Source organism: Odocoileus virginianus, chromosome 33, assembly GCF_023699985.2.
Source record: "Odocoileus virginianus isolate 20LAN1187 ecotype Illinois chromosome 33, Ovbor_1.2, whole genome shotgun sequence".
NCBI lineage: Eukaryota > Metazoa > Chordata > Mammalia > Artiodactyla > Cervidae > Odocoileus > Odocoileus virginianus.
The window spans coordinates 39,408,347-39,428,056 of record NC_069706.1 but is presented as its reverse complement, the minus strand read 5'-3'; the positions used below and the strand labels follow the sequence as shown (position 1 = coordinate 39,428,056).

General features: G+C 60.2%; 1 protein-coding gene across 5 annotated transcripts in view; it reads right to left on the bottom strand.

Annotated features, from left to right (window-relative positions):
- Nucleotides 1-19,710, bottom strand: part of MAD1L1 (mitotic arrest deficient 1 like 1) — a 230,999-nt gene that overhangs the window by 161,909 nt on the left and 49,380 nt on the right. For all 5 annotated transcript variants that reach the window (XM_070460540.1, XM_070460539.1, XM_070460542.1 and 2 more), the window contains one exon: nt 18,341-18,427. In XM_070460540.1, the coding sequence (XP_070316641.1) occupies nt 18,341-18,427 (87 nt within the window). The remainder of the gene's footprint in view (nt 1-18,340; nt 18,428-19,710) is intronic.

Below are 19,710 nucleotides of genomic sequence, written 5' to 3'. Positions count from 1 at the left end.
TGGGCCCCCAAATTACTGCAGATGGTGACCGCAGCCATGAAATTAAAAGACGCTTGCTCCTTGAAGGAAAAGCGATGACCAACCTAGACAGCATATTGAAAAGCAGGGACAATAAAGGTCCGTCTAGTCAAAGGTCCGTCTGCTTCTTCCAGTGGTCATATACAGGTGTGGGAGCAGGACCACAAGGAAGGCTTGTTGCTATTCAGTCACTCAGTTATGTCCGACTCTTTGCGACCCCATGGACTGCAGCACGCCAGGCTTTCCTGTCCCTCACTATCTCCTGGAGTTTGCTCTAATTCATGTCCATTGAGTCAGTGATGCCATCCAACCGTCTCATCCTCTGTCGTCCCCTTCTCCTCCTGCCCTCAATCTTTCCCAGCATCAGGGTCTTTCCAATGAGCTGGCTCTTGGCATCAGGTGGCCAAAGTATTGGAGCTGAAGACTGAGTGCCAAAGAATTGATGCTTTAAAATTGTGGTGTTGGAGAAGACTCTTGAGAGTCCCTTGAACAGCAAGGAGATCCAAGCAGTCCATCCTAAAGGAAATCAACCCTGAATATTCATTGGAAGGACCGATGCTGAAGCTGAAGCTCCAATACTTTGGCCACCTGATGGGAAGAACTGACTCACTGGAAAAGGCCCTGATGCTGGGAAAGACTGAAGGCAGGAGAAGAAGGGGACGACAGAGGATGAGATGGTTGAATGGCATCACCGACTCGATGGACATGAATTTGAACAAGCTCTGGAGACTGAGAAAAGGGGCTCACTTTTTCTGAAGAAAAAGTTCAGACTTAACGAATGAACATCAACAACTGACCCAAAGTTCCTGCTAAAAACAACTCAGAGGCTCCCAGTTCACTGATCCAAATATTCAAAAGACTAGACACAAAAGAGGATCAAGAAACAGGCAGTTTCAAATCTCACTTTTGAAAAACATGGAGACTCAGGCACTACAAACACACGGCGGGGTAGAGGACACACAGGCCGGGCCTGGGCGGGTCTGGGGGCAGCAGGGGTCCCGAGGCTGGTCGGGAACAGGGTGAAGGCAGAGCAAGGGGCAGCACGGAGCCATCGCCGCACCAGGGGCCTGAGGACCCATCAAGGCGCCAAGCGCATGGCCGCGCCAGGCACTTTCTCCTCCAAACACCCAGCACAAGCAGGCCCAGGAGGGCTTCTGAGGACAGCCTGCCGCGACCAGTCTCAGCTCTTAAAGCCTGGCTTCAGCGAGTCGCTTCACCTAGGAGGTGGTGACAGCCCAAGGAGCAGCGTTTAGCGCTCTGTCAGCCCCACGCGGACACCACTGTGCCCCGCCAGGCGGGGCAATAACTGCACTGCCCGCCTTCAGCAGGGGGGCCTTCATTAGAAACCACGGACCTCAACACAGATAACCCCAGTTCCACAAGGTCAGGCACCTCAGCTGATAAACGGTGCTACCGTGCGTCTAACAGGGCGTCTCGGATGAACAGCGGATAGAGACGGACGCTCTGCAGTAACGCGGCCCGCGTGAGGAGCACCGCGGCCCTCACAGAGCAGTGAGATCAACGGTGCCACCGTGCGTCTAACAGGGCGTCTCGGATGAACAGCGGATAGAGACGGACGCTCTGCAGTAACGCGGCCCGCGTGAGGAGCACCGCGGCCCTCACAGAGCAGTGAGATCAACGGTGCCACCGTGCGTCTAACAGGGCGTCTCGAGTGAACAGCGGATGGGAACGGACGATCTGCAGTAACGCGGCCCGCGTGAGGAGCGCTGCGGGCCTCAAAAGCAGCCCAAAGGCCATGTGTCCAGGGAGGAGTGCACACGATAGCGGCCAGACTATGAACCCTGGCTTCAGGGTCTCCTGGACAGGAGGGCATCACTGTGAACTAGGAAATGACAACCCACGTCAGTATTACTGCCTGGATAACCCCACGGACAGAAGCGGCTGGGGGGCTAAAGCCCGTGGGGTCACCAGAGGTGGATGTGACTGAGCGTGCATGCACGCCCCTCATGCGACAGAGCAGGGAGGCAGGGCTGGGGTGCGCAGGTGGAGTGGGCCCGCTCAGGAGGACGTGGGCGGCCGGGAGAGGCGCCGGCTGCCAAGCCCACAGCACTCCACGGAGACAACTGGACAACCACCATGGCTCTTGGGGACTAATTCCCTCGGAGCTGGACCCAGAAAAACGCCCAGTGGGGACAGCAAGGACTGAAGGGTGCTGGGTGCCCACCAGCCCCACCATCCTCGGGGACTCGCCGGCCTGAGAGCACCGGCTGGGGCGGCAGGACTGGGGGATAGGCGGCCTCAGCTCTGTCCTGCATCTCCCAGCACTGGCCTCGGCCCTCTGCCTCCCCCGAAGCCTGAGGATGGACGGGTCCAGGTCCTGGCACTGCTGGGGCCATCACAGCAACGCCTGTCAAGTTCCTGACTCACAAGGGCACCCAACAAATACAATGTATCTTTAATCACATTCATTAGCTATAAGAATGTACTGAGGCTACTTCAATTCACAATAAATTCAGTATCTGGTTTGGACCAAGGAACTGGCTCCTCTCCACAGAGAGCTCCAGGCGCTGCTGAAGCGTCCCCCAGACTGTTTCCAAATCAATTAGGTTTCCTGAAGCCAGATGATGACTCCACTCTGCACATACTCTCCACCATTTTCGGGTCCCAGACGGACGGCTTCAGGTCTCTGGGCCCAAAGGGCACACGTCACCCACTGGCTCCGCACCCACTGCAGCAGGAGGTCTGCCGTCTCCCCTCACCGCTCCACCTGAGCGCCGCGGCTCCGCGGCTGGGCAGCCCGAGGGCCAGGCCAGGGCCGGGGTGCGAGGGAGAGGCCGCCAGCCGGGTCCTGGACACTCGGCTCTCACAGAGCAGTCGCTTCTCAGGAGGACTCTTGAAGCCGAAACTCGAGCAGCCGTTCTGAGAGCGTGACCGTCAGGAGCAGCTCTGGATGACCGCTCTGACGGGAGCTGTTTAATCAAGAGTCCTTAGCGCAGGCGCGCGGCCTCTTGGGTGGCGTGTGACATGGGGCTCGCTGGAGACAGCAGACACAGTTAACCTCCGTCACAGGGAAGCCAAGGGCTTGGCCTCGAGCCTCCGCCATCCCAGGTCAGTGGCCCACAGGAGCCCTGGCAGTCACTCCAATGAAGGCCCTGGGCCGCCGGTTGGGCTGCCTGCAGGCATTGAGCCCCCTTGCCCCGGAGCTCAGGAGTGGCCCAGGCACTGCTACTCCAGGAGCACCCCCTTTGCCCGCAGGCGCCCTAGGGCCACCTCGTTCTGCTGGCTGGGAGCACGAGGACCCTCGACCGCAGCCGCAGGAGGAGGCAGCTGCTCTGCCTGACCCTGCTCCCCACTTCTCTCCCCAAGGACGCAAGTCCCCGGGGAGCGGGAGGAAACCCGGCTGCCAGCGGGGGCGGCACGCCACCCTCTCATGACCAGTTCCAAAGGGCGTCTGGGGTCGCGGGGAGGTAAAAGCGCTGCAGGAACTGACCCACCCGCAGAGCAAAGGCAACAGCTGCCACCCCTGCTGGCTCCAGGGACACAGACAGGAGAGGCCCCGCGGGGCCAGCGGGGACCCAGGGCGGGCAGCATTCCGACCGTCTTTCCAGGCCCAGAGCCAGAGGGAACGCCGTGCAAGAGCTGAGGAGAACAGGACGGAGGGCGGCAGCCCCAGGGCAGGCCTGCAGGAGCCTCAGAACAGCAGCGGCGGGGGCCCCAGCCCGGCCAGGTGGAGAGGGCACGGACACGAGGCCAGACAGGAGCGGGACGGGCCTGCCCTGGGGGTCTGCAGCGCGCTTCCCCAGGGGCGGAAAGCTTCAGGGCTTGATTGGTAGGAGTGTGCACTCCGGAGAGCGCCTGTCGAAACCCACTCCTGTCTGGTAACAACCCTCCCCACCATGACCCGCCGATGACAAGAATGCTGAGGAAATCTGGTTTCTCAAGGTTAAGTTACAGGAAACCCCAGCTGTTTCCCCCCGCCCCCAGAGGGAGAAAAGCAGGCAGTCACCCCACACCTCCAGAGGTCCCATCTGCACATGGACGGACGGGCAGAACGCTCCCCCGGGACAAGAGGAGACTGCACAGCAGACCACAGGACTCGCAGCTCACAACGGGAGAAACAATGGACTTCCTCAGTTCCCTCCACAGGGTCCTATCTGCAGCCACCACGGTCACACGAGCAGAGAGGCGGGCACAAGGGACCCGCAGCACGCCAGTGCCTCGGGCTCGACCTCCCCGGGCCCCCGGGCCAGGAGAGAGAACAGACCCCTTCTCCATGAGGCTTCTGACAGAAGAGCAGGCCACGGGGGCCCAGGACACCGCCACTTCGTAGTGACCTCCCTCCACCGTGACAGCCTCCTGAGGGCCACGCAGGCTGTCTGCGGTCTGCCCATCACAGAGGGCGATGGCACAGACAGGGCTGAGGCGCCCCGCCCCAGGGCACCCGCAATGAAGCGAGCCTCCGCCTTCAGATGGGCCATCTGGGAGAGGAGAAGCTGGTCCCCGCCGGCAGGCACACGCAGCAGCGTCTCTGAGGAGCGGGCGAGCGGCGAGGCAGGAGGCTCCCCGGGAGACGCGGGTGCAGCCTCTCGCCCTGCAAGGCCCGCTCCCAGCAGGGCGGGCCCAGCCCTCTCCTGAGCCTCTCCCGGGGCGCAGTGGCACCAGGCGCTCCCCACGCTGGGCAGCACAGGCCCTGCTGCCCCCGGTGCCCCCTGCCTGCCGCGCCCAGGCCACCGCAGAGAGGGCGGCACGCGGCCGGGAGGGCGGCGCGCGGCCGGGAGGGTGGCACGCGGCCGGGAGGGCCGAGGCCCCGGGAGCCGCAGGTGCCTCGAGGACCAGCCGCGTGTGAGATGCAGCTCAGTCTCGGAGGACAGGCTTAACTTGTTGGAAACTCATTTGTGAACGTATTTTACAATTAATAATGAGACACATTACGGAGTAATTACCCAAAAGGTCATGGATATTTAAACAGATCACAAAGTTGCTCCAGAACACCCCCCCCAGGGCAGCTTTCCTGGATGGCACCCCCTCAGACCGTGCACCGCTCTCAGAGGCTTTAGGACACCCTCCTGGGCACCCCGAGTCCTGGACCGAGACAGCTGGAGACCAGGGCAGCTCCAACCCAGAGTCCTCTTCCAGCCTCACGCGGGAGGGGAGGGGCGGGCGACCGCGCAGACAGCAGAGAGACACCCGAGCCCCGCCCTGGGGCATCTGCCATAAAGAAGCGAGTCTCCACGTGTGGGCGGCACCCAGGAAAGGACCTTGTCCTTCCGCACCCCCCCTTGGAAGGCCGGGCAAGGGGCATGTCAGGAAGGCTCCATGGAGGCCTGACCCGGAGGCTTAAAAATGGAAGGACAAGCGTACGTTCTGAGTGCTGCCAAGGCATAATCCCCCTCGTTCCTCCGGCTTTATGAGAGGCTATATTAAAAATGGTTTATACATAATAAAATCTGTTACATTTATGGCAAGAAAATATGGAAAGACAATAAAATTAGCAGAGCATAGAAATGAGAGAATACTAAACATCCTTGGCTCTCCAACAGGAACAGAGAAGGAACAGTCAAGATTTTAAATTGAAAGGAATTTAACCCGATTTGAAATTCAAAGTTCTGTTTCTCCCTGCCTGCTAGCCCAGTCCCAGAGGGCCCTGCTCAGCTGTGGGCGGCCCCGCTGGGGTCTCCCAGCTCACGCTCACAAAGGGGGCCTGGAACACCCTGCTGGCACCGGCAGGACCCTGGGTTTTGGTCTGGGCAACGGCAGAGCAGCTCGGGGGTGTCCCCGCCCCACCCCTCATCCCAGCCTCTACTATGACCCCAGACCCCCGCCCCGGGTCCCAGGGTGACAGCACACCAGGCCGGAAGCACAGCAAGGCGGGACAGCCCTGCCCACCCCTCCGTCCTGGCCCAGCGGGTCTGCATCCACAGAGACAGTAGCTGGTAGTCACCCAGGTCCGACACCCCCGCGGGCACGGACCTGAGGAGCCTCGCCACCCGCACCCAACGCTCCACCTGGAACAGCTGCCCAGGCACCAGGCTGAGCCGGAGCCCATGCCTCCCGACCCAGGGGAGCCTCTCCTCACGTCCCCAGTCGCCAGGGAAGCCGGACAAACTATCCGCACTTGCCTCAAGACCCTGGCCACCAGGACAGCTCTTTCTCTAGGCCCATCTCTCTCGGTTTGTTGTAAATTAAAAGACATTATTTTTAAAGCAGGGCTCACTTTACAGCCCCCCACCCCATCTCCCCTAACATCCTACTTCAGGGCTCTGGTTACAACAATGAACCGACACATTACGTGTCACATTAGGTTCATCTGTGGGGCTGCACGTTCAACAGGTTCAGAGAAACGCACGATGTTACGCAGCCCCCACTCCTGGGTCATGCAGAGTAGTTTCACCACGCCAAAAACTTCTCCAGCCCTCCGTCCCCCAGCCCCCGGTAACCTGCACTCCTCCTGCGTCTCCAGTTCTGCCTTCTCCAGACCGCCACATGCTTGGACTCGGGCACTGCACGCCTCCTCCTTTGGCTTCTTCACTTGATGACGCGCATTCACGGTTCCCCCGCGTCTCTCCGTGACCGGACAGCTCGGTTCTCCCCGTGTCTCTCCGTGGCCGGACAGCTCGGCTCTCCCCGTTCTCCGGATGTGTCAGGTCCCCATTCGCTTGCTGAAAGACATCCTGGTTGCCTACGTTTCGGCATTTATCAACAAAGCTAACAGAAACACCTGTGTGCAGGTTTTTATGTGGACCTAAGTTTTCCTATGTCCTGGGTAAACACCGGGGACCCTGAGTACTAGACTGCAGGGGAGCACGTCCGCTTTTGTAAGAAACCACCACGCTCACCCCCGGCAGCGATGAGGCTTCCGTTGCTCCAGAGCCTCAAAGTGCCAGGTGTCGTCTTTGTCCATTCTAACAGGTGTGTGCTGGTGTCTTGTGTTGTTTTAACTGGTCTTTCCCTGATGACCCAACGTAGGAACCTCTCATATGCTTATTTGCCTCTGTTTATCTTCTTTAGTGAAGTGTCTGTTCAGATCTTCTGCTCATTTTTTAACTGGGTTGGCTTTTACTTTTGGATTTTAAGAGTTCTTTTTATATTTTGGTTGCCAGTCCTTTATCACATATAGGTTTTGCAAATACAGGTGACCCTTGAACAACTGCACAGTTCCACTTACACATGGGTATTCTCAATAGTAAATACCACAGTACTATATGGTCTGTGGCTGGCTGAATTGTAGGATGCAGACTACACAGGGTTAACTCCTGCACTGTTCAAGGGTCAGCTGTGCTTTCTCCCACTCTGTGGTTTGTCTTTTCATTCTCTGAACAGCATCTTTCATGGAGCTGAAGTTCATGGTTTTAACGAGGTCCTGCTCACCAACCTTTTCTTTCACAGACTGTGGCTCTGACGCTGCTTTTGGAAAGTCACTGCCCGACTGAGAGTCAGCTACGCCCACTCCTCCATCCTGCAGGACAGTCGTGGTTCTGCGTGTCACACGTAGGTCTGCAGTGCGTTTTGAGCTAACCTGTGCGAGAGTGAGAGGTCTGCATCTGGATCCACGTGCCCGTTCAGCATGTGGACGTGCGGCGGCCCCAGCACCTTTGCTGAAATGACTGCCTTTGCTCTCGCACCGAAGCACAGCGCCTCTCCTCCAGGGATGCTCCAGGCCTCCCTCCGACGCAGAGCGGCTGGCCGCCCCTCCCGCAGCACCGCGCTGTCCTGGCTTCTGCCACCTTGAAGGCTCGGAAGGCCCGTCCTCCAACCTTGTTCTTCCTTCGATGCTGCACTGGCTCTTCCTGGGCTCTTGCTCTGCACACAGACTTAGAATCAGTTTGCCCACGTTCTGACTAGGACTGTATTCAATACACATATCATGCTGAGAAGAACGGACAAGATGACAAGATTGAGTCTTCCTATCCATGAACATGGAACCTCTCTGCATTTACTCAGATCTTTGATGTCTCTCATCCGATGTGTATAATTTTCCTTGTTAGATCTTGCACAAAAATTTTGTTTGGTTTCTGTATTTTGATGCTAATGTAAGTGACATAATGTTTTAAATTTCACACTAAATGTTCACTGACTTAAATAGATTAACCTATGGCCTGCAACCTTGCTATAATCGCTTATTAGCTCTAAGAGCTTTTTACTTGAGTCCCTGGGATTTCTATATAAACAATCATATCATCTGCAAACAGTTTTATTTCATCCTTCCTCCCACTGTGCACATTTTATTTCCTATTTCTGGTCTTACTGCATTAGCTAGGACTTCCAGTATGAAGTTAAATTGGACATCCTTGACTTGTTCCTAAATCTTGGCAAGAAAGCCTCTAGTTTCTTACTTGGTTGAAAAATGGAAATATTTGACAAGAAATCAGCCTCTCTATCCACCATAGGATAAAGAAAACTCTGCCCGCTTAGATAGCAGCTGTCACCACAGAGTGAGCCCAGCAAGTGAAGAGCTCCGGGGAGGCCCCGTCCTCTCTCACTAAGGGCTCCTCCTGGACCCCAGAGTCTTACTCGACCCGGGCACACGGTCACCTCCTGCGCTCCAGGGAGCCTCGTGGGGCCGCCCCGTTCTTAAGGTCACCAGGAATCAGGTGGGAAGCAACCCTGAGCCAGGCAGCCTCCCACACTGACCATCGGGAACAACAGCTGGAAGGCAAACCAGCCCTGCTGCTGAGGGCCCGAGACACACCCCTGCCGCCCTGACACACGGCAAGACCAGCCCTGCTGCTGAGACAGATCGGCCCCCTTCCAGGAAACACGACTGGGGAAGGCTTCTCAGGCATTTAACGGCTGGGATCCTGGATCATGTTCCAGGTGCAGGAACATGACAAACGCCCGCGTGCTTAGAGAGCGCCCTCCTCCAAACGCTCCCCGCCATCTCTGTCCCACCCCGCCCGCCCCCCGGGCGAGGGGAGGGGGCCCCACAGCCGCTGAGAGCCGGAGGAGCAGCCTACAGGGGTTTGCCAAGTGAGGCAGGAGAGGGCACTGAGATGGCCTGGGGCACGGGGGAACGCATGCTGCCCTGCACGTTGAGGATCAGCGTGCGCGTTCTCCGAAACAAGCCAGCACCAGCGGGGCCTCGCGGCTGAGTAGGAAGTTCTCCGGCTCAGGGCTCCCAAGGTTCACACAAAGTGTCAGGAAGCTTTTTGAGAGCAGCATCAGAAAGAGGCTGTGACTCCTCCTGCATGGAAGTCAAGGGGCGCAGAAAACCCGAGCCTCAGGCCCGAGGACCCCACCTTTGACCTCCACAGACAGCTGATCGAGGGAGAGACCATCTGCATGGGTCCCTGCCACAAGGGAGCCTCTGCTCTCCCCAAGTCCCTTCCAGTGAGACAAGGAAGGGGAAGTTCCTAAGCACCCATAATCAGGAGGGACCAACCACAGGATCTCGTCAACATTTCCTCATCCAACAGCAAATAACCTTCAAGGATTCCTCACTTCTGCTTTCATCCCAGTGTTTGTGGAAACCTAAATTCTAACGCATGTTTGGAGGGAGCCAGTAAAGATGGCTGTCTGCTCCCCCAGGGTGGAGGCGACCCAGGCACCTCTTCAACCGCAGTAGTTTTTGCCAGATGGTATTCTCTTAGTGGAGGGCACTGACCCCAGGTCTGTTCTCTAACAGAACCGTCACAAAGCAGATTAAGGACCCCTGAACCACCTGCCCGCTGGCTGAGCCTGGCTGAGGACTGTCACCTCCCTCTGCTGCGGTCACAGCCCCGCTGCCCTCCGCCAGGGCTGCACGCAGGACAGCTTCCCCTCCCCACGCCCTGGGCCTGCGGTCCAAGGGAGGTGGTGCCCAGGGGTCCCCTCTGCCTTCAGCCAATGGGGCCGATGCCCCTCGGCCCACAGGGTCAGGTAATCTGGCCTGGAAGTGTGACCTGGCCCTCCGGCCAGGCCTGCCTCTGGGCTCTGGAGGAACCTGCCTCTGGCGACAGCCCGGAGCCCTGAGTGTGCACCAGTGTGGGGCAAAGAACACAGGCACTGGAAGAAGTTTTCATTCAAACAGTTGCAGAGGCTGGGCGATGGCAAAGGACACGTCCTGTGAGCCCCGCCAGCCACAAGAAGTCCAGCTGGGACGTCCCAGTCCGTGCAGCTGAGGTCTCCACGTGGAGAGAGGCGATACCCGCAGCTGTGGAGCCGCGCCTCGGACACCAGTGTCCACAGCGCCCTGGTCTCTGGAGGCCAGGCCTCCACTTGGACACACGGACGGGAGCTGACGGCACCTCGGCTCACCCGAGGGCTGCCACCAGAGCCCTCACCAAGTGACCTCCACTCACCCCGTCTCCAAGACAGCCGAGAGAGAGGGTGATGCCGCAGGTCTATGATGCGGGGAGGCGGCCTTCAGGCCGCGATCTCGTGGCCAGAAGTTTATAAAGATAAAACAGACCATACCATGTGACTTTGACTTTGTCTACCACTTAGAAAGGCCTCTCTGAAATAATACAATTTCAGTTGAAGCTCAGGAGCCCTGCGGTCTGGGTCTAAACAAGCCGCCGTCTCCCTGCGTCTCCGAGGACTGGCTGGGCTGCTGCTCCATTATTCAGACTCTGAAGAGCCCTCGAGAGGCTCCTCTACACACATAAGCCACATGGCTACAGCCCTGAAGCACCTGGTCACTCCCAGGAGCCATGCCTGGCTTAGGATCAGACCCAGGCCCCTTCAGATGCCCTTCAAGGGCTTCCCGTCCCGATCAGTGCTCGGGGTCTCCAGCTGGCTCCCCACCACCCACACACTGGAAGCAAAGGCACGCCCAACCTCACTAGTGTCCCAACATGAAGAAACAGACCGTCCAGCCAGCCGCAGGCCAGCCCCTCACACGTCCTCGGTGACCTGGAAACGACCCAGCATAGGACAGGGCAGGGGCCGGCCCCGCAGACAGAGACCTGGGCACAGCCGGGCCGCCCCCGCAGACAGAGACCCGGGCACAGCCAGGCCGCACCCCGCAGACAGAGACCTGGGCACAGCCGGGCCGCCCCCGCAGACAGAGACCCGGGCACAGCCAGGCCGCACCCCGAAGACAGAGACCCGGGCACAGCCGGGCCGCGCCCTGCCCAGCCCCTGCACGCGGCAGCAGGGACACGCCACACCCTCACCGAGGGCAGGCGCTCTCCCCGCACCGAGCCACCTCAAAGGCGCGGCCCAGCTGGAGCCAGGGGCAAGCACTTCTGATAATGGGCACGAGGCGGCGGCAGGGGAGGGTCCATCACACGCTCAGGAGCAGCCTGGATCCGTCCACCAGAGCCCGCTTGGGACAGCGCGGGGAGAGGCCTGGCCACGTCCACACCAAGCATCCTGACTCCGGAGGGAAGCCGCTGAGGCCGTCGGTGCTCAGGCGGGCCCCCGGACACAGTGCCCGCCTCCGCGGGGATGGGGAGGCAGGTCCGGGCACACACTGCCCCCGTGGCGATCCTCCCACAGCAACCACCACAGAACTCACCGCTCAAATGAATGTCATTTTGGGGATGAACATTTTTTCCAGTGCTTGAATAAAAGGGGGAGTTTCATATTTTATCCACTTCCACATCTCTTAACAATAAAAACTTATTTAAAAGGCCCATGAATATGTAAATGACATTTTAAATATGGAAATGCAAAACATGCAAGAAAACAGTCTGGGTGTGAAATATTAACGGCATCTCATCTTGCTGAGAAGACAACACAAGCTGGCTGAAGCAGGACGAGGAGCCCCAGCCTCTGCTCGGCGGGGGGGTGGCCCGGGGGAGGAGGGCTGCCCAGGGGAGGGGGCACAGCCTCGTCCCAGGAGAGCCTCTGCCAGCAGGCCCTGCCCCCCGGGCCACCCCCACTGCCTCCCGGCCCCCCGCTCTGCCCTCTCCCGTCCAAAACCACCAGACCAAACTGAGCGTCTCTGCCAGCACAAGCTCACACTGCACACTCTCCCCTGCAGCGCCCACACTGCCTGCCGGGCAGACGGCAGGGAGGGGCGCCCCAGTGAGGGCCACGTCCTCCAGCCCGAGCAGGGCCGGAGAGCCGATGAGGACAGGGTCATCCTTGGGCCATGCGTGCAGGGCCCCCTCCAGGGTCAGAGGCAGGGCATCGACTACCGGCCACACTGAGCACAGACTCGCCACAGGCCCACCCAAGGCCCAGAGCCTTCAGACCCATGCATGGAGCAGAGGGCCTGGAGGTTGGCCCGAGTCCTCAGCCAGTGATGCTAGGGCCTCCGTGGGCCACAGCCCCTGGGGGGTAGCACCCCTGTGTGTGTCCACAGGACCTGAGCACCGCAAAAGCAAGAGGCTGACGACCCCTAACAGAACAGAGCCTCCCTCCCTCCAGGGAGCTCATGGGGTTTTAGGGGACTTTTCACAAGACGCTGAGGGGAAAGGAGTGAGCAGGCCTCTCTCTGCGACGGGAACACGAGGAGAGCGAGCTGTTGCTGCTCCAAGTGCAGTCCCTGGACCAGCAGCTTCGGCTCCACAGGCGCCTGCAGGGAACACAGAGCGTGGCCGCCCCTGCAGACCTGCCGAGCCAGAGCCTGTGGGAAGCCCTACGTGCGGTCTTTGCTCTCACTGACCTGAGAAGAGCTGGGCACACAGCGCTGACCCCACAGGAACAAGGCAGCAGGGGAGCCACTGTGCCCAGCCCACCGGGGAAGCCTCAGGGAATTACATTACCCAAGTGCCAACTGCAGCCACGGGCTTCCACACACAGCCCTGCCCCATCCTCACACAAGCCTGGGCAAGGCCGCCAGCGCTGCCAGTGGGCTCCCTTGTGGGCCTGGCACCACCAGGACCCCAGATGGACTAGGCTCTCCCCCAGGGTGATGGGGCTTGGTCTCAGGGACAGAAGCCAGGCGGCCACAGCCTGGAAAGTGAGACCAGCTCCCAAGGCTCGGGGCCAAGCCAGAACGGCTATCAGTACTGGAGGTCCATGCCCACCCTAAGGGGGATGGCGCGGGGCCTTGGCTCCACGCACCACCCAAGGGCCTCGCCCACTCTGATGGGGAAGCAGCGGGAGGTCCAGAATCCACCGCTCAAGGAGAGGAGACATACAGCGACATACACCGTTCCCGGGAAGCATCTGCAGAGGGCCCTCACCCACGGAGCCTCCAGGCACCGCCCTCCTGTGCCCACCCTCTCTAATTGGCCGCAGAATTTATAGCCTGGAATGCCGTCCCTGCAGGGAGGCCACAGAGGAGGTTCTGAGGAGTCAGAGCAAGTGGGGTGGAGGGCTGCAGGCACCACCTCACGTCCAAACACGGCACTGCAGGCAGGCGCAGACCTGGGCCCGCGCCCCCACTGCACAACCGCGTGGCGACTCTTCCTGCCAAGCAAGGAGGGCGGTCTGAGGAATAAAGGGACGAGCAGACGTGGGCAGACGGCCAGGAGAGATCTGTTTGTCACCTCCTGGGTACCAACCAGGCCAGGAAACAGTTCTTAGAGGAAGTAACTCTTGCCTTGTTAGATCTGACCAGAGTTGCAGAAGACAAAAACCCAGAAAACATCACCCGAGATGATGCGGAGCCAGGGCAGCTACAGGAGGACTGCTGCCTGCATCCCCAAGTGTGCGCCTCAGACCCGGGCGCCAGGGTTCCCGGGGCCATGTGAGCGACCAGCCGAGGGCGCGCGGCCTGAGCAAGAGGCTTCCTGCTCTGCCACCATAGAGCCCACGGCCAGCGCCTCACAGGGCCGTGGAACCTACACGTGCACGACCACCAGGAAGAACGCGTGGAGACAAGCTGTCAGACGCCTCTGGTTCCACACCTCCTGCCAAAGGCCGTAAGGTCGCATGGCACCAAGAGCCGAGCAGACAGGCAAGGCCTCCATCTCCATCACTGAGAACCCCAGGGCCGCCGCTGCAGAGACAGTGACGGCCCGGACGGCCTCCGGCGGCTCCCACGTGGGACGGGGGCACACCCCTCCCAACAGCCTGGAGCTCCCGTGCCCTCCCTGCCTAGCCCTGCCCCCTCCAGTGGGGACAGAGGGTCGGGAGGGTGCCCAGAGGGCGCATACAAGCCATCCCACAGGAAGCTGCAGCGGGCTGTCCGGGATGTGCGGCAGCACCACAGCGCCCCATCTCCCAGTCGAGGACCCCGGGAGATCACAGAGTCAGGGCAAGTCCACGAAGCTGGGGCACCACGCACGGCGGACGGAGCACAGAGGGACAAGGCAAAGCCTGGCCCCCTCGATGGCACCCTGCCCGCCTGGCAGGACGGCACGGTCAGAGGCCAGCTGACCCGCGCAGAGCCTGAGCTGGGCTCCTGCCAGCCTGACTTCCGGCCTGGTGCCCCGGGACGGGCCGAGCACAGGCTCCCACGCCGCAGGCCTCACTCTGCCTGGCACATCCCCGTGCAGTCAGCTGAACCACTCATCCGTTCCCTCGCTCAACCAGAGCGCGGCGGGCAGCCCTCCTCTGGGTCCAGGGAGCACGGCTGGCAGTGGGGACAGAGCACGCAGGGAGCGAGGTGAGAGCAGGCAGGCACAGAGCCGTTTCAGGCAGAGGCACCAGGAACCGGGCAGGCACGAGCCCCGGAGGGAGGGGGCAGCTGCCCGGGACACCTGGGGGCGGGGGTGCCGGGGGGACAGAGCTGGCTCACGCCCGCCTGCCCCACAAACGCCTGTGTCCGGGGCAAGGACTGCAGAGTGGCTCTCTGGTGTCTCCACCCGCCTGGCCAGCCGCAGGCTGTGGCGGACTCGCAACCTCACCCTCCTGGAAGGGGCACCCCGGTCTAGACGGCTACCCTGGCCTGAGCCCGCCGGCACCCTCTCCACGCTCCACACACTTGTCTAACAGGCCTCAGTGGCCAAAGCTGCATTTCCGGCTCCCGCTGCCTTCACCTGCTCTTCTAATAAGTTCTCCAGTGACATGAGAAGTAATACCACCATCCACATGCTCTTACCAAAGGCCTCACCCTGTCCTTCTGTCTCACCTGTCACGCTGGGTCCACAGTAAACCCTGGACCCCCATCGTTCAGGGATGCCCATGCGTGCAAACTTGCAGTCTCTGTCCGCCCCGCGCCCCGCCCCCACCACACACACACACACGCGCGCGCGAGCTATCCTGCTCACTCCGAGTCTGCCTGCTGGGAACTCGCCACTGCCTGCCCTGCACTACCCTGCAGTCACAATCTCCCCAGGACTCTGGGTGCTGAGTGCTAAGTTGCTTCAGTCGTGTCCGGCTCTTTGTGACCCCATGGACTGTAGCCCGCCAGGCTCCTCAGTCCATGAGATTTCCCAGGCAAGAACACTGGAGTGGGGAGCCATGCCCTTGTCCAGGGGCTCTTCCTACCCAGGGACTGAATCTGCGTCTGCTATGTCTCCTGCGCTGGTAAGCGGGGTCTTTACCACGAGTGCCCCCGGGAAGCCCCCGGCACTGCAGGGCTCCTCAAACACTAACAGCTTGAGGCCACAGGCTCTTCTGAGACACGTACAGCCCAGAGCAGGGGAAACTGATCTTCAGAACAACCTGCAGTTGTCAGAGCAGCCCAGAGCTGCAGCGTGCGTCGGGTGTGAACAGGGTGAGTGTGCAGAGGGACCAGCCGTCCCAGAGAGCCGGGCTTGGCGGGAGTGCACGGCGCGTGACAGGCAGAGCCCCCGAGGCTGCTCGGCTTCCCCTCACCCGCTCCGACAGCAGGTCCCCCAGACCCGCACCGAGGACCTGGCCCGACACCAGGGCCACACCTGCAGGCCCACGACACACGGCTCCACTGCGCAGAGAAACGCGTGACAGAGGGTTTTCTGCAGCCACACCTAGCACCTCTCCGGGACCTGGCTCCAGCCTCACATAAGGACGTGGAGCTCCCAGGATGTGCAGACCAGGATTCAGATCCGGCTTTCTAGGTGTCTGACATGGGGCTCGGTGCCCTGCTGGGGGACAGACAGCACCATCGTGCAGGGCTCAGGAGAGACGCCATGTGCGAGGCACGCGGCACGCAGTCTGGCACCGGAACACTCTCACCACAGCCACACCACGCACACAGCGGGAGCCTTCACCCTCAGCACGCCCCACGGGGACCAAGACCAACGCCGGGCAGCCACGCGTGAGAGGCAAGGTTCCCTGGGCTGTGATTGAACTCCAGTCCAGAGGCAAGGAAGCGACAGCGTTCTTGTCAGCGACCAGCAGCGCCTCTGGAACTGTCCCAGGAGGGCCACGGTGTGGAAGACAGACCAGCCCGTGGGCCAAGGCACCCTGCCCACAGAAAGGCTCACCAACATCAACTCTCCCCAAGGCCGCCCGGCAGGACGTCAACTGGAACTCAAGACCACCCGTCCTACGGCCACAGAGGACTGCCCGGTGACACCTTATACCACCTAGTGCTTCCTGAGCGCGGCTGAAGACGAGGCTCCTCCCGCCACCTCGCCTCATCCTCAGAAGAGCCCCCAAGCCCTCCAGCCAGAACCCCACCGGCCTGGGGCCGGGCAGAGCCCAGGCTTCCGCTCTCCTGCAAAGGTGCCTCTCCTCATCTCGCTTGGATTTCTGCCCAGCTGCCTTCAAAGACTTGAGGAAGTGACATTAGTCCTTCCAGCCTCACGAGGTCTCCTGGCCTCCACGCAGAACACACCCAGCACGGCAACGTCGGTTTGCCGCCTGTGAGCACGGCACTGCCCACGGCCCTCCGTTCGGCTTAGCCAGGGCCTCGGGGGCACAGGACCCAGCCTGGCACCTCCTTACAGGGGCCTGCACGTGACTCCACCACCAGCAGACAGGGTAGGAGCCTCACCTGCTCCCAGGGCTTCTCCCGTACTTTCTGTCAGCGGACAAGGGGGACCTCCCTGGCAGGAAGGGGACGATGCTCAGTGCCGGCACATGAGACGTGCTCCTGGGGGGTGGGGGGGCGCACCGTCAAGACTGTCTGTCCGAGGAGTGAGGATAGGGCCGAGGGCACCCCAGCCCTGGCCGCCAGTCCAGCCCAGGCCCCATGGCCGAGGCGCCACACCTCCCCTCCCCTCACCTGTGGGACCCGTCAGGCAGGCTGCCCCCCTGCTGAGGAGGCAAAGCTCTTTCTCAGGAGGCCCCTGACCCCCTGCTCCCGGGGCAGCTGCACTGGCTATCAGAGGGAACCCAAGGGTCCTGAGAGGTGGACGAGGGGCTACAAATCCCCCAGACCACCTCCCCTCCGTGGTGGACCACTCCCTGCAATACGAGTCCATTTCTAAACCCACCCCACAGAAGAGATGGGACGACTGACTCACCATCTAGGACCACAGACCAGAACGACACAGCTCTGAGAGGCTGACTTTCCTGCTGCTGCTCAAGCAGGTAACTTTAGAAAGTGCCTCACAGTTTGGCAGGAGAAAGATGCAGACAAGTTCCCTTTCCTCTAACAGTTCATTCTGTTTCAAATTCAAAGTAAAATAAAGAGGATCGCCTGGAAAAATGTTACAGCTTTAATTTCAAATCACTTTTAATGCCCGTTTTATCTGACAGCAACTTTGAAAGCAAAAGGCAATCTTTATCATTTGAGGTTTTTAAACTAAATTGATGTGATTATGTCCAACATAACTAGATGCTTCTAAAAGCCAATTTTCAAAGTGACATCAGCCCCCAAAATAAGAAAGGCTTCCTCTGGTTATTAATAAACTATTAACACACAGTCTGCACCGGGGGTGAGGCTGAGGGGGTGACCACGGCCCGCAGGCTGACCTCACAGACCCATCCCCTCCAGCCCATCAGGGCGAGCGCGAGCGTCCAAGGTCCCTCCTGGTCAGCATCCTTTCAGCCTCCCCGAGCCCTTCACTCACTTCACTCACCGGCGGAGCTGACCTCACGCAGCTGTCCACCCTCAAGTGACTCTAAGTGGGAACCGGCTAGTTTAACCCCATCCTCCGTGGGTGACCTGGTCTGGGGCAGGGAGAGTGACCAGGAAGAGTCTGCCAGCAGTGAGGGTCCTAGCAAAGGTTTCCTGGTTCCAAAAAGGAAGAGGCCTCTTCTCCTGCCTCTGACTCGACAGCCAGGACGCCGGCAGCCACCCTGCACACACAAGGGAAGCCTGCCCTGGGCCCCGGGGCACGGAGGCGGACAGCAGTGGGCAGGCCCGCGCATTTGTCAGTGAGGAGCAGGCCGACACGTGGGCATGCTCCCCTTTCCCGGCACAGAGCTCTGCAAATCCCTGGAATTTCCTCAACAGTGAATGATGTGAGTACGCCTTTGGCCAGACCCCTGGGCTGCGTGGGGCTGGGGGGCCACCCCAGGGCCCCCGGCCGATGGGTCGCAGCGTCTGGAAGACCGCACGCCTCGGCCTCGGCGCGGCGGGGCAGGACGAGGGACCCCGTGCACCCACTGTGCCTGCCCTGCTCCGCGAAGCCGGGGACGGGAGGCGCAGCCGCCCCAGCCGGGGGCGCGCTCGCCCGCAAGCCCTCTCCAGGGCAAGTATGCTGTTGGACCAGCACGACCGCAGGCCTACCTGCTGGTGATGGAGCAGTTCCTGTCCTTGAGGGCGAGCTCGCGCTGCTGCAGCTCCACGATGAACCTGGACAGGTCCTCTGGGGTCCTGGGGAGCACAAACACAGGGGTCAGCGGGGCTGCACCTGCAGGAGACGGGCTCTGACCCCGGCAGCGGCCCAAAGCCAGGCAGGCCGCTGGCGGACTCCAGAGCGGGGCGCGTCCGGGCCCGTCAGGCCCCGGGCCTCGGGTGTGGGGCTCACGGCGCAGCCGGCTGCCGGCCGGGTGACACCGGGGACGTCACCTGTGCCAGCCCTTGCCTGTAAAACCCGAGTCGGCGCGTCACACCACGGCCACGCAGAGGCTGTGAATGAGGAGAAGCAGTGCCTGCCGGCGGCCGCAGAGACGGTGCCCAGGGCACGCTGGCTTCCTCTCCTCCTCGCAGGCCCCACGCGTGCGGACGGCAGCAGTGGAGCAACAGGCACCGCGGGCACAGCGCCTCCGGTGTGAAAACTTCCAGGTGAGCGGTCAGCTGGCACTCGCAGTGGCCCCGCTGCGCACTTCCCATTCCACAGACAGGGACCTGAGGCTACAGGCCACCCTGAGCCCACTCCCCCAGCCCAACGCCAGGCTCAGGACAGCACGCACAAAACGCCTTTGACATTCAGGTGCCAACAGGCACATGAAGATGCTCGGCATCACTATTTCTTAGAGAAACACAAATCAAAACTATAATCAGGCACCACTTCACATCGGTAAGAACAGCCACTATCAAAAAGTCTACAAATAACAGATGCTGGAGAGGGTGTGCAGAGAAGGGAACCCTCCACACTGCTGGTGGAAATGCAAAAAAACTGCAATAGAGCTGCCATGTGATTCTGAAAACCTACTCCTGGGACTGGGATTAGAGAAAACTCTAATTTGAAAAATTACATATATACAATGGGTCACTGTAGCATATTTACAATACCCAAGACATGGAAACACTCTAAATGTCCATCAATAGACAAATGGGTAAAGAAGATGTGGTACATTTATATACAAAGGAATATTACTCAGCCATAAAAAACAATGAAAGGCTTCCCTCGTGGCTCCGAGGTAAAGAATCCACCTGCAATGCAAGGGCCATTGGTTCGAACCCTGGGCTGAAACGGCAACCCACTTCAGTATTCTTGCCTGGGAAATGCCATGGACAAGAGGAGCCTGCAGGATAGAGTACTCACTGAAGTCTGAAGAGTCAGACGCAAGTTAGCAACTACACCACCACCACCAAGAATGAATGAAATAATGCCATCTGCAACAAAATGGGTGGGCCTAGAGCTTATCATGCTAACTGAAGCAAATCAGACACAGAAAGACAAGTACTGTATATATGATGTCACTATATGTGGG